This window comes from Mesitornis unicolor, unplaced genomic scaffold (genome assembly GCF_000695765.1).
Source record: "Mesitornis unicolor isolate BGI_N332 unplaced genomic scaffold, ASM69576v1 scaffold22050, whole genome shotgun sequence".
In the NCBI taxonomy this organism is placed as follows: domain Eukaryota; kingdom Metazoa; phylum Chordata; class Aves; order Mesitornithiformes; family Mesitornithidae; genus Mesitornis; species Mesitornis unicolor.
In genome coordinates this window covers 17,194-31,657 of record NW_010159225.1, presented here as the reverse complement: position 1 = coordinate 31,657, position 14,464 = coordinate 17,194, and the positions used below count along the sequence as shown (strand labels likewise).

The 14,464-nt window shown below is 44.6% G+C and overlaps 1 protein-coding gene across 1 annotated transcript in view; it reads left to right on the top strand.

Moving 5' to 3' along the window:
* Window positions 1–14,464, top strand: part of GMPR (guanosine monophosphate reductase) — a gene marked incomplete at its 5' end in the record, with an annotated part of 37,345 nt that overhangs the window by 16,405 nt on the left and 6,476 nt on the right. Inside the window, 2 exons of the mRNA XM_010185987.1 lie at window positions 3,069–3,111; window positions 9,394–9,553. Of these exons, the coding sequence (XP_010184289.1) occupies window positions 3,069–3,111; window positions 9,394–9,553 (203 nt within the window). The remainder of the gene's footprint in view (window positions 1–3,068; window positions 3,112–9,393; window positions 9,554–14,464) is intronic.

Here is a 14,464-nt window from a genome sequence, read left to right as displayed (position 1 = left end):
ATTTCTTCATGCTAAATTATCTTTAAGAGTCAAAGCTCATCTCAGAAATGAATCTTTCATGACTCCCTGAAAGAAGAGAGGAAACCCTGTCTGAGATACAGGCACTGTATCTGTCCTGTGCTATTTATCTGGGAGCCAGTGGTCTCATTTTTCATTCCCACTAATCCATTGGCTTTGAGAAGATGCAGCAGTGAGCTACAGTGGAGAGACCATTTAGCAGGAAAGCTCCTTCAGAAATGCCCTACTTGAGATAAAGTTTCTGTTCCTTGTAGGTCAGAGAATTACTGTGCTGGATAAAGAGGCTGCCATGTATTCTGGTGAGTCAGCAATGTGAGGAATGGAAGCAGCCTTGCATGTGTCCTCTCTCATTTGGCTATCATTTGACAGAGGTCCCTATTTCCCGTTCACCCTGCCTGGGTGACAGGCCACCAGCGTTCAGTGAAAAGGATGACTAAGAGGTTCTTCACCCAGCTACTGCCGTACCACCTCTTCCTCCACACAGAACACTTTGCACAAATATGCCCAGCATATGTAGTTCAGACTAATGCACCATATGTATTGTTTCTACTGCTGTATATGCCATATACCTAATATATCTTCTGCATAATAAATAGCTATCTGTTGACTGATACTGTAGGAAGGGCTGGTTATACAGTTTATTATAAAGGTTGCTTGAAACGTATAAATCATCCTTGTACACTTATTATAAGTTGCATATAATATTAAATATTCAACCAGTTCATACTCGTTTTCCAGAGTATTTCTTTTCTTCAGGCTAAATTTTGTTGTTATAAAATGGTTCATCTGTTTGGTGAACAAGATGGGAAAATAACATTATTTTATCCACATTAAAAGAATTCTGTTGACTGGAAAGCTGTTTTCTCCTCTCCTTCAGCTTAGCACCCAGTTGTCTCAGAATCATGCCCGCTACAAGGCACCATGGCCACCCTTTCCAATAGGCTTACTTCAGAATAATGCCAGTTCTCCTGAATTCACAGGGGTATTTGTGCAGATATATTTCCCCAGGGCTCTGAGGTAGAGGCTGAGCCTGCAACAAGCTCCATGACTGTAGCCCAGTACTTCTACAAGTCTAGAGCCAGGTCCCTATTGGGACGAGCTGACCTGCAAGGGAAGGCTTCCCAGGCATTGCAGCAGAAGTACAGTCTTATTTTCTAAATAGAGCATGTGTTTTTTCACATGGAATGAGGTGGTTTATAGCTTTATTATATAGCATCTTCTGGCAAAACTGCTTAGTGTGTCCCCTTTTTGTTGCCCTTTCTGTGAATCATTAAATTCACCTGCTTACGTGAAGTAAATGGAGACATCTCCAGATAAAGAAGTGCTGTGAATCATCATCATCAGTTCCTTTTATCTTAAATCGTAACTCGTGAGCTTTTGGGAAAGTCTCTTAATCTGCTCAGCATTTTGTAATTTGATGGCATTCAAAATTATATTTTTTGAAGCCAATGATTAATGATTGCACACTAAGGCCCTCATCCTCATGGTACTTCTTGAAGGCATAGAGCCTCCATCGCTGCCACTACTGGGTTAATTAGAAAAGTCAGACACTGAGCCACCCAAGAACAGCCTGAAACCCATCTACCAGAGAGCATTCATAGCCAGCCTGTCTCAGTCAGACAGTGAGAGCCAGGCAAATTCCTGACACTACTCTTTGAAGATTATTAGGCCCCTCTTTCTACCTCAGCTTTCCTCCCCTGACACATGCACACACACTCACACCCTCCTCCAGGCTCTGACAGGCTTGTCAGAGGGACAGAATTGCACAAGCAGAGCCCTTAGCAGGAGAGAGAGATTCAGCTGTCAGCCCAGCACTGCTTTCTGGAGCTGACAGCAAGGGTGTCTAGCTCAACAAAAGGCATGATGTGCTAGAGGTTATCAGCAAATGGAATAAAAGCCTTTAAACTTCTACCAAGCGCTGTTTGCAGGGGATGCCCTTTGAAAAGCCACTCGCTTTCAGATCCACCTGCTCAGTTTGCGTCTGAATCCTTTTCTGTGCACAGAGAGGTTCTAACACGCAGCCCCACTGCCGGCAATCCGCAGAAGCCAGCTCTAAAATTGCTGATGGGGGGGGTGTCTGGCTGTGCTCAGCTGCAGGTCAGACGTTTCTGCCAACAGGGAGGTGAAACAAAATGAAGTAACCATATGGTTTGAGGAGTAGCTTCAAAAGTGGGAAAGCTGTCGCCAGACTGCAGTGGACCCTGATCATCAAAGGAATAGGGAGCCCTCATGGTAAAATGACTGTGTAGAGTAGAAGGATCTTTGATCTGATGCTTAGACCTTTACAAAACCTAAAGATCCATAGCACATGATAAGTTTTGCTATGTGCCACCCCTTTTTTACAGTGCTATCACACATACATCATTCCTCCCCTCAACCTCAATCGAAACTCCCTCATCAGCCACTTCTTTGCTGCACCGAAACTGAAACGCACAGGTCTAAAATGCTAAAGATTGCAGTTTTGTTTCTTTACCAATCCCATACCAAGCATTGAGGAGATAGATGAGATTAATTTTCACTTACCAAAGTTTAGATTACCCAATTTGCTTAGAGATTATCAGATCAAAATTCAACATAGTTGGTAGTGTATTTCCTCACTCCTCCCACCGTGACCTTTTAATGTATTGTAAACTGCTGAGAAAGTTATTTTAAATGTCTTTGGTGGTTTAAGGTAGGGGTTTGTGGTACCTCTGCATCACAGTCTTTCATTGAAATGGCAGGAAATGATTCAGATCATCAGAGGAGGTTTTCTTTTCCATTTTTTGGGATTTAGAAAATTGCAGTCACGAATTTGCATTGCTGCTCTTACCAGTGGCAGTATCAGTAGACTATACAGCAGAGTAGATGAGCCTAAAGGAGAAAAGCAATAGAAAGGATAACATGGATTTCCTAAAACCTCAGCCAAGATGGTGTATACCAGTGATGCACGGTCAGCTCTTGAGTTGCTGTTCCTGAGCAGGGGCCATTCTGCTGCAGGTCGAGGAGCGCCAGTGGTCTCTGGGTCCCTGGGCGAGCTCACTGCCACTCACTGTCACCTTCTCTTTGTGCAGGATGGAGGATGCAGCTGCCCAGGAGATGTCGCCAAAGCGTTTGGTAAGGACAGCGTGTGGTGCTACCCCTTCCTACCCCGAGTGTCTCCAGCACTGTCAGCAGTGATGCAGGAGTCGGTTTGACCCTGAATGTGTAATCAGCAATAGGTTACATTCGTCCCAGTGTGTGACTCCAGTGAAATTAATACACCAGGCATGAATTTGCTCTTTGGACCAGGCAGTCCAAATTCTGCAGCGCAAGGTGGTCGAAGTTCTATTTAGAAACTATCTGCCAGGTTTACGTGGGATGCAGCCACTGGGACAGTAATACAAAGAAAACTGATAAGAGTTTCTTCTGAGTAGAGTTCAAAGATGCCTGAAACATTGCCAGATCTGGCTGAGCTGGGCCTTGAATGGACAAAGAGATGGTGGAATGTGTGTTGGACAGAAGAACAAAACAAAAAGGCAGGCCAGATCCCTGGAGATGTTCTTGGGATCAGTAATCCATTTAGAGAGAAGAGATTTTATTTATACTGTATCCTCTAGAGCATGGCAGATGTCTAAAACATCTAAGTTAATAATTAACAGATTTTGCTCTCATGCCAGTAGCTTCAGTGAATTGTACCAGCTCTTGCTGATGGAATAGACAATTTAATCTGTGAGTATTTTCTGTTGGGCATGAAAGTTACATCAGTGTATGGGGTCAAGGTCAGGATTGTCACTTAGCCATAACCTTGTTGTAGCCATGTATGTGAACCAGGTGCTAAATGCATCCTGGGCTGACAGGATATTTAGAGACACTCCCCTAACCCCAGAATGCCAGAGCCTTTGGAGATGTCTCTGTGGGGTATTACCTGGAATACAGTGGGACAGCACAGTCTCTCATTGGGATTTCAGGGTGGTACGATACAAGAGAGAGCACGTTATGATACAGCATGTCTGCTTGGCAGGAAGCTTTGCAAGCATGGAAAGCTGGGGCAGGCCTAATCTCAGATTACAGACCTGCCAAGAAAAACTGGGCCTCCTGGAAAGGTTGAAACCAAAATCTGTCTTCTAAGTTTGCAGACAACTCCTGTTTTTAGACAGGTCAGATGACAAGGAAGACTTAATTAGAGAATTTTAAGCACAACCGTGGATTTATTGCTACCAGCAAGGAATCTGCTCAGTTACAGGATTTCACATCACCCTTGTGTTACCCAGTGGGTGATGTGACATAGGGAATAGATACTTCCAGCTGGGTGATTCTGACATAGCTGAACAGCGGCATCCACCCTCTTTGCAACAAGACTGTATTAAGAAAACACCCAACCTCTCCTCAGCCCAGCCCACTCTGAAATCACGTCGCCTGCAGTGAGGCCTTTTTTCTGCCTGACTTTCTCTGGCTCTGCAGCTCGCCAGGTTCCTGCTGGCGTTGTTGTGGTTGGGAGCTTGTGAACTGAGATTGCGACCTCACTGCATTCCCCTCACTGCCTGCATGGAAACCTGGTCTGTGGAAAAGGTCTTTCTTCAACAAGAGCATTTCCAGAAGTTAGAACAACAGGAAGCAACCTCAAAGTGTTTAAAATGTTTTCCTTTGTAATGTTTATAACAAGTCTTAAGGGTCCTTGTAGTCTCTTTGGGCTAACTGAACAGAAACTTGCTTGAAACCCGTGAAAGGGCAGATTCTGGCCTTGCTGATTGTCAGGAGGTGCTGGGATTCACAGTGGTACGTGTTTGAAGGCTGCTATGGGTTATCCCCTGGCACATCAGAAAGCTGAGATTATACAGGCAGTAGTTCTACTGTGACAATAGGCCACACTGATCAGTCTGACCTATGTGTCTCAGATACAGGGCTGGAACTGATCAAGATTACTCTGAGGCAGTAGGCTTACCGTATCTGGTTATGTATAATTAAGGTAGACACACTGTGGACATCTGACTAACTGGAGCCAGGTGTACGCTTGTCAAAGGTGGGTGGCAAAATAAGCTTGTAGTCAGTGTTATTACTATCAGTGGTTTTTGAATGCTGTCCAGGTGATTGGCTATGTGAGCCACATAGAAGATAGCCTGCATCCTCAGTATTTACAAGTCAAAGCCTTGATACTGATACCTAGCACAGACCTCTGTGCTTGCTGAAAGGCTCTTGGCAAGGAAGTTACATAAATATATTGGATGGCAGAGACCAGCTGCTAAAACACACAGATGTACAGTTTCACCTGGGGATGGAGGTCTGGACAAAGGATGAACAAGAGACCCAAAGAGGACTTTTGGTTAAAGTGATGATACTGTCTCTTTTTGGGGGATCACTGTAAAGTCTTCATGAAAGAGACGTTGAGGTGTTCATTATAAAGTAGTGGTTCATTATAATGCAGTGACAAAGCAGCCATTTGAATCATAAAAAGTATGAGGGAGTCCCAGATGTGAAGACAAGAATTGACAAATGGCCAAAGATGTGACCAGAGGAAGCAAGTTCATGGGAACAGGAGGAGTAGAGTGGATTGAATGCAAGTGGAGAATTGTGAAGAACCATGAAGAAGATGCCAAGAAGCTTTACGAGTGGAAGGTGACACCATTGACTGGTGTCAGGAATCAGAAGCACTTAGCTGTATTTTTGACAGAGGGGAAACAAGGTAGAAGCCTATTTAAAAAGGCAAGGAACAGAGAAGTGCTGAAGGTGAGGACAAAAATGCTGGGAGTGACAGATACTTTGGGAGAGACTGGTGGAATTCTGGATCTGCTGGATGGGAACCTGGTATGGATTTAGTAAACTGAAAATGTTGCTGCCATCTGGGTACTGGAGATGATAATGGAAGAGATGTAGGTTGATCAGGAGGAAAAGAGGTGTTTTGATGCAGGAATGAGAGAAAGCATGAAAGAATGCAGTGTGGGGCTTTCAGATGGTTCTCATAACTGCACCCTTGGAAAGGCTGATAACATGAACGCATTTCTCAGAATGCCCCAGGGAGGCACTGCTGTCTCCTTTTTTAAAATTGAGGAGTCAAAGCACAGAAATACTAAGTTCAGTTGCCTGAGGTCACATATCTTTTTGTGACACAGCCAGGAACAGAATGTGCCTTTTGAATCCTATGCCAGTATCTTTCACACAACACTGCTGTTCCTTACAGCAGTGGTGAGAAGAGATACAGGAGCAGGGAAAGAAAAGGAAGGAGAAATCATGTGGAAAAGTAAACTGTGGGCATATACCTGTTCCAAAATATACCTGACAGCTCATACTGGCTTTTTTTTCTATTTTCAATAGCTGTGTGTGCATTCCTACTGTTGCAAAGGCTCACTGGCTCAGCTGGAGCACAGGTGAATGTTGATTCCAGGGCCAGCTGTGGTCCAGGCAAGCTCATGCTGCATCTGCCTGGAGGGTTGCTCAGGCTACAGATCCAAGCTGACTCCGGCTGGATTTGTGCAGAGCCAATCTGGTCATAAGTAACTTGGATTATCATGCATACAAAAGACATCTGAGGGACTCCATCCGATTCCAGCAGAACTGAGCGAGTGCTGCTAGATTGGGCTGGCGTCAGCATGCATATTCTGTAATGGCTTGAAAGAGAAGGCACTGTGAAATGTGAATGAGCAAAATCAGCCCAGATACAGCCCAGGCCTCAGAGGGGAAGGCAGTGCATTGAAGTGGCATTGTGTAGAAACAGGATGAGTCTAGCAAACTCATATACAGCATACCACATCACATCCTGTATTATCTTGGAGGCTTTTGCCAGGTGTTCCTAGTCCCCCACAGCCTAAAATAATGGCAAATAATGGTCTATTTGTACTCAAAAAGGGAAGACTGCAGCTGGGTATTGCAAACATTGCCAATGCTTCTGGTCATGCAAAAAACCATGCATAAGTAAAGACAGACCGTGCTAAAGACTACAGCCTCCTGGTTGGATGCTAACTGATAGAAAAGTGGTGGAACAGACTTGAAACTTTCAGACAGCTTTACAACACTGAAATAGGATGGAAAGTTCTGGAGAACACTGGAAAAGTATATTTAATACAGACTTGTCATTCCAGGAGCTGCAGGGCAGTAAGCATGTGTCATTCCAATGTTTAGACGTGCTGCATCTGCTGTATCATAGCTCCTCTCTTCTGAAAGAGCTTGATGAATTATGTTGTAGTTTGCGAAAGTTACTCAAGTTGGATGAGTGTCAATCCTGTAATTCAAACATATTTGCTTTCTTCCCAAAATATGCAGTCAAAAGAAAAATAATATACATTTAAGTGCAGAGGAACAAAAATTCTGTTAAAATTACCATTTAAAGTGTGGGTTTTATGTGATTGTTTAGCATTAATAATTTGGAGGCTGTGACACCCATGACCTGAGACAGGACTAGAATTGGGGATCGGGATAGTATTGACAAGGTGAAGAGTTCAGAGTGTCCTTTGGCAGACCTTTGACTTGTTTAAGCACCCTCTTTGAAACCTTGACCCCAGATCCCTGCCTCTTTGCTCATATTGTTTTCTTCCACCCATAATGAAGACATCAACTGGATTTCCCAGGGTACTTATTTGTTGCAAAAGTGGAGCAAGATTGTGCCAGGTAACAACAGGAGCTCCCCACCAGTAGTTGAGAATGTCTTAAAGGATGAGCGTTCCATTCATTTTTGGCAGGTTAATAGTAATATCAGACAAGAGTCAGACCGAGGCTTTAAAACTCAGCCATCTGAAAGAAGAGAGCTCAAGAAAAATGTGCCAGGTAGCTGGCATGATAGGACACCTGAATGGGTGTCTGGCTGTAAATACTGCTTGTGATGTGCTCAGCAGTTTTGCACAAGCCTCATTTTTAATATCCCTTTAGCACAGGCATACTGCTCCTTTCAGACAACAACCACGCAAAGGGAGGTGAGCAGAGCAGAGCATCTGAGTGCTCTGCTCCCAGGTGTTGCTGCTAGGCCTGCTCTTTGGCAAAGGGCTGGAGGGAGGGAGGCGACTGGCTTTTATAGATCAGTGCACACTCCACAGTTGTCATGTATTCCAAGATCAAAATATTCCCAAATTCAGGGTTGTCTACCAAGCTTTTAAACAGATGGCAGAAGCTGAGCAGATCTGACAATGACTTTACTTACTCTGCAGATTTCAAGGTCCAGTGCTATTGTTTGGATAGTGACAGAGATCAGAACAAATCCTAATGCCAGACTTACCTAGCCTGGCATCTCCGCAGAGTTCGGACATGTTCATAACAGGCTGGGGTTAGTTCAGGCTCATCTGCTTTCTGTGAAGTGAGATTTATAACCCTGTTCTTTTGCCAGATCTGGGAAGAAGCTGGGCAGAGGGGAGGCCTGTTGTGACACACATTGAAGAAGCAGAGAGTCTGAAAAAGAAAATGCTTTGTGTCAGGGATGGGTCACCTCAGGCTCATAAAGGAAGAAGAGCCAAACTTTTCCAAGCAAGAGTAGATAAACCAAAGTATCACAGGAGGAGCTGCTAGTGGAATAGTTCCAGCCCAGCTGGAAATACTGGAAATCACAGTAGAAAATCAAGAGTGATTCCAAAAACCTTCTTCCTGATCTTACTCTCAGTGGAACTGATTTCATGATTTGCAAAGCCAGTGGAGATGGACAGACTGAACAAGCATTACTGAGTATTCAGTGTTGTTATTCATTATCTGGAACATATTTAGGAGTTGTAGCTATGGGTTAGACCTCCTCTGTGGTGCATGATGAGAACCACAGAACCCAGGGGTGGTGGTCCTTGGCCCAGAGTTTTTAAACAACAGGAAGCAAATGCAGATCCATCCAGATCTTTTTGACAAGGAGTCACCCAGACCTACACTGAACACATACGGTTGATGGACTTGAAAAATCCATGATTTCATTTAAAATAGCTGCTTGTTTTATGTCAGTGTTGGGAGGAGTACATTACATTAATGAATATGCCTTCCTTCAGGGTACATTCCCACACACAGCTTGTAGTCTGTAAAGGTCTTGAAGTAGGAGCTGTCCTCTTCTCTGTACAGCACTGAGCTCAACAGGTCCCAGCCCTGTGATTAGGGCTTCTGAGTACTGCTGTCACAACAGTAGTTAATAAGGAACTGTGCTCAGATACCACCATGAAGTAATGGGTTAAAACTCAACTTGAAAATGAAGGAGTGTGGGATAGAGTAGAATAATCTATATCTTTTTCATCACAACAGAAGAGGATTCTTTCCATTTAAAATACCAGGGAAATACAATTCAGCATGTGTCAGTTCTTCAGGAAAGCATTTCTTCCAAGTTTGCTGAGTCTGTTACAGGAGGGGATGCTCTGTACCAAACTATTTAGGGCTGGCTGTTGTTTTTGGAGGCCGCTGTGTTCTTGCTCCGTCTTTCACCCTCTTCTCCCTTCCCTGCTTTCTTACGTGTCACTTTGCTGATCACAGGAGCCGGTGCTGATTTTGTCATGCTTGGAGGAATGTTTGCAGGCCATGACCAGTGTGCTGGGGAGATTATGGAAAAGAATGGCAAGAAGGTGAAACTCTTCTATGGAATGAGCTCTGATACAGCCATGAAGAAGCATTCAGGAGGGGTTGCTGAATACAGGTATGAGTTCCACACGGGAGCAATTGCAGTGGGCCAGCTATCCAGTAACTTCTGGAGCAGAATTGTGCAAAAGGCATCTCTCTGTTGGAAACAAGCCCATGCCTCTATTGCCATTTAGGAAACTGTTACCAACACTTACGGCAGCAGGTCTGAGGGAGGGATGACATCAAGCGGGAAACAGGGCGAAGGAGCTGCAGGTAGCTAGCTGAGAATAACCGTGTTCACTTGGTTGCAGGTAGTGCAGTGTGCTGTAACTGCAGGTCTAGCTGCATGGCCTGGGAGGTCATTAGGCACTGTTCTGATTTATGTCTCACTCAGGATGTGTATGAATTAAATGCTAGTATGTGGCATACCAGGCTGTAGTTTCTGGCCTTCTGCTTTTCCGCATTGGGTGTCCTGTTGGTGTATATGGGTTCTTGGCTGGCCCACGTGCTCCCTTCTGTTTGCAAAATGTGTGCCTGGTGAATCGGCAAAGCTCAACTCGGGTTTCCCCAGTATAGATTTGTGTTATAGCTGTAACACTAATGAAGGCCCAAGACCTCCAAAGCACTCTCAGTCACAACTGGTAGCCCCAGGACTCCCTCCTGTGTTTGTTGGGCAGTCTTCCTAGACAGCAGAATCCTACTGTACAGATTTCCTACCCCTTTCTGGATAATAGAGAGTAGCCCCCAAACCATGCAGCATGTGGAAGCTTGGGTTTTGAGCTAAAATCCTCATGGAAGAGGAAAGGGAGAGAAGCTTTGCAAAGGAATCTCTTGTCCATTGCTCTTTCACTCTGGAAAGTGCTGAGAATTTTGACATTTTGGAAAAGGGAATGACTCTAGAAAACCTCTGTATCTTTTCTCTTATGAGTGGCAGGTATAGTCACTGCCCTTAGACAACATGGCTCTTGCATACTTTGTTAGAGAATGATTCCTGTCTTACAGTATACGCTGGTTTATTGAGGGGTCCCTTTTGATTCTTCTCCTATGCTGGGTTAGATTTAGACTCTGGTTACATCGGGTAAAATGCTGCTTGGGAGCCTCAGAGCCTTACCTACTGTTTCTGTCATTAAGAATTGATGGCCTCATCTGCTACAACTACTCCAGCATATAGGTTTTTCCCAATGTGTCCAGCTGCTGCAGCAGTCAAGAGTTGCAGCACTGTGAAGGTGACAGTGCAAAACATAAAGCAGAATGGGATCCACAAAACAAAAGGGTATTCACACTTCGACACAGAGACATGCGGATAAGACCGTGACAACCTCAGGGACCTTTAAAGGTCATCTAGTCCAGCCTCTCTGCAATAAGCAGGGACATCTTTAGTTAGATCAGGTTGCTCAGAGCTCTGTCCAACCTGACCTTGAATGTTTCCAGGGATGGGGCATCTACCACCCCTCTGGGCAAACTGTGCCAGTGTTCACCAACCTAATTTTATAAAATTAATTCCTTATATCTCGTCTGAATCTACCCTCTTAGTTTAAAACCATTACTCCTCGTCCTGTCACAACTGACCCTGCTAAAAAGTTTTCCCCCATCTTTCTTATAAACCAGGTGCACTTAGCTTTGTTGAGCCTCATGAGATTCACATTGGCCCAATTCTTGAGCTTGTCCAGGTCCCTCTGGATGGCATTCTGTCCCTCAGGCTTGTCAGCCACACCACTCAGCTTGGTGACATCTGCAGACTTGGTGAGGGTGCTCTTGATTCCACTGTCTATGTCATTGATGAAGGTAGTAAATTAATTATGACCTCCTAGACTTCAATAATAATGGAGACTAAGGACTAGTGGTAGACATTGTACAGGAGAAACCTGGAGACAAGTGAAGTCATTAGCTTTCCTAGTCTGACAGAAAACCCAGGCTCATTAAAAGAGAAGCCTATGTGAAAATGGGGAAAGGGAGAGCTTGTGGATGCTGCACTTATCTGATAGTCTGTGCCTATTAGACACAGTCTGGTTCAGTGCTACTTTCGGAGGAAGGCTTCTGAAGAGAAGAAAATCAGTTGGACATAGATATGAGAGACGATAGAAAATAATTTTTCAAGGGCAGAAAAGTGTGTGATGGGTTTTGGCAAATTCCAAGAGCATTTGTTTTTGCAGGAGAAGAAAAGATATTTCTTTACAAGCAAAATATTCAGTGAATACTGTAGTTTGAGAACGTGTATGTCCTGACAGATTTTTCTGCACCTAATAGGATGAGAAGGGGATAGGGATACCTTTAACTTCTAACATACCTTTCTTGAGTGGCGTGTACCCTTCCTGCTTTACCTAAGCATGAAACTCTTTCTGGGGCTCACATCAGAAGCTAGTGAGCCATGTGCAGTGGTTTTTTTAATCTTGTATGGGGCTGCATCTGTACCAGTTCAAAGCATGGCTATGTGCAATACATCTGGCTGCAGTGAGGACAGCCAGTGGATTGCTCAGGGGAGCAGCCCATATGACTGGCTTTCCACCTGGTTGACCTGCAAGGCTCTTCTGGCACTGCAGGTTCAGTGTGCTTCTGCTTGCAAGCACAACGGTTTGTTTGCAGAAGAAAGAGCTGCACAAGAGTCCATCTGCATCTGAGACAAGCAGAAATAAGGTACCAGAAGGACGTGCTGCGTGCTTCTGAGCTTTGATTCACTCTGGGTTCATATACCAGTTCCCAGAAGCAGTGCGCAGTTTTGAGGCTTTTCTGCTTGTCTGATCAAATGGTCTGAGTGGACAGCACTAGTAATTATCTCAGAATTTAAAAGTGGCAGCTGCCAGTTACACAGAGGTTCTGGTGGCCTTTTAGCTGAACTACAATAACTCCCTGTCCTTTGCTACCCTGTGCCTGTGTCAGCTGGGGTGTGGGAAGGGCCTGATGCTGGTCAGGCACGCTGTTGATGGCAGCTCCCTGAGAGAACACAGAGCAGCCCAAGCATGCTGTGTGGATCTCAGTGCAGCATAGTCATTGAGGGCCATCTCTGGCCACCACAGAGCTGGTGAAAGTTGCAGGAAAAGTTTGAGAAAGCTTGCTGTTCCAGTGAGCCAAAAGACTAAGGCAGCTGTTAAGTTCTGCCATACCTAGTTATGTGTGTGTGTGATCTGGTAACAGATTTATCACCAGCAGGAGAATTCATTGACACTGGTCCCCCTTAAAATGAGGTAAGTGCAAGTATTATGTCTTGTAGGAATAAAGGATGTACAGAAAGGTGCAGTTTTTTGCTTAGTCAAGATAGACACTTTCAGTTCCTTATGGGCAATACTACACAAATTCTGCTTGATCCATAGCTGTATTTTGATTTGCATCCTGATTTTAGAGCTCCCCGGGGCTGAAGTTCTGAAACCGTCTCGGCAACGAGAGAGCAAAACCAAAATCAGAAGTTTTTAGTCCCTGTTGAGGTACTGCTTTCTTGTGCCACTAATAGGTAACATAGAAGGAGTCCTCAGTCTACTGCTAGCTACAACAGCTCCAAACGTTAAATCCCTAAGCCTTGGCTGTTAACTGTGAAGGAGCCGATTCTCATCCTGTTCACATTGCAGCCGCGACGCAGAACTGGCTACCCATACCAACCTTGGTCTTGCTTGGCCTTTTGCAGCGTGAGTGTTGCTGTGGTTTAGAAATCGTGTCTGTTAGTTGTGCAGCACTGAAAATGTGCTGGGCATTGAAGGGACCATCGGAAACAAGGCAAGACTTTGCTTTGAATTACTCTTGTAGGAAAAGCTACAGGGAGTTTAGTCACTTCCTACTTTAGCTTATGGCAAACTTGAACCCAAAGGGTTCGAATTCAGCATTTTAAATGCTGGATACCGCAAACAGGTCAAGTCAGTGTGGCTTCTTTATAGGCATTTAAAAAGCCCAGCTGTAAGTCTGTATCAGTGACCCCATACGCTGTTTTATCTTTAAAAAAGCCTGAGTACTCACATTTTATTCAAGCAGTGGAGAGCTCAGTGTGCTCAGCCCCCTGCAGAATCAGAATCCTTGTCACTTAACTTCATCTTCTCAAAATTACACAATTTTGGCTAGAGAACCTGAGCCTCCAGCGAACAGTTATATTAAAATTGACAGCTAAGGTGAGATGGCTGTAGCAGGGAATAAAGTTGTGAGAGTAATTGTTTTTGCAATGAATATCTCAGGCTGATCCCATTTAGTTTTGTATGAAATCTGTGTCCCCTGTTTCATTACTTTTATGTCATTTATGTATTGGTTTATTTTTACATTTTTACCTCCTTCCACAAGGAACATGGATCAGAGCTGGGAATTTCTGAAAGGCGATTATTAAGTTGCTTGTATGGGAGAAAGGAAAGAAGGCAAGCAGGAACAGAGACCGTACACAGTATTGTTCAGTTAGAGCCAATTTGCTTTTGTTAACCCTTGTGAAATTTCACAGGTTTTGTGTGAGCGCTGCAGTTCTACTGTGATCACTCAGCAATTCACAGCCGCTACTAAGCTGTGTTTTATACTAACTGTAGGGAGGAATTTGGGCCACAGAGATGGAACAGCCCCAGCAGCTGGCTGCTACTTACTGTCGTTTTCTGTCACCCAGACGATATCCAGGAAGACCTGCCCCCAGTTCCTGTCATTTCTGAAATGCTCCACTCATAAGGTTGCCTCATGCCGGGACAGCCTGACCCCTGTATCCTGACCACGTTGTGCTGTGCTGACAGAGCACCACTACATGTGCTTCACCCCATCCACCCTGCCAAAATTCCCACCAAGTGTGCATCCCTCTAAGCCAGCAGCAGACTTGAGCTGGCTGGGACTTAGGGACGCACCACAGATTGTACCAAAAATCTGAAGCAAATAGTTCTCCCTCTCTATTCACCATTCAGTGGTTAGCAAGAGACATGGAGTCTCTGCTGTTCCCCGCTTTTGGGAGTCCCAAATGCTCTGTCTTCACTTTTCTTTTCTGAGAAAGGGTTAGTTTCGGGTCATGACTCCAGGAGAGAGGTCCAGAGCTGCAAATCCC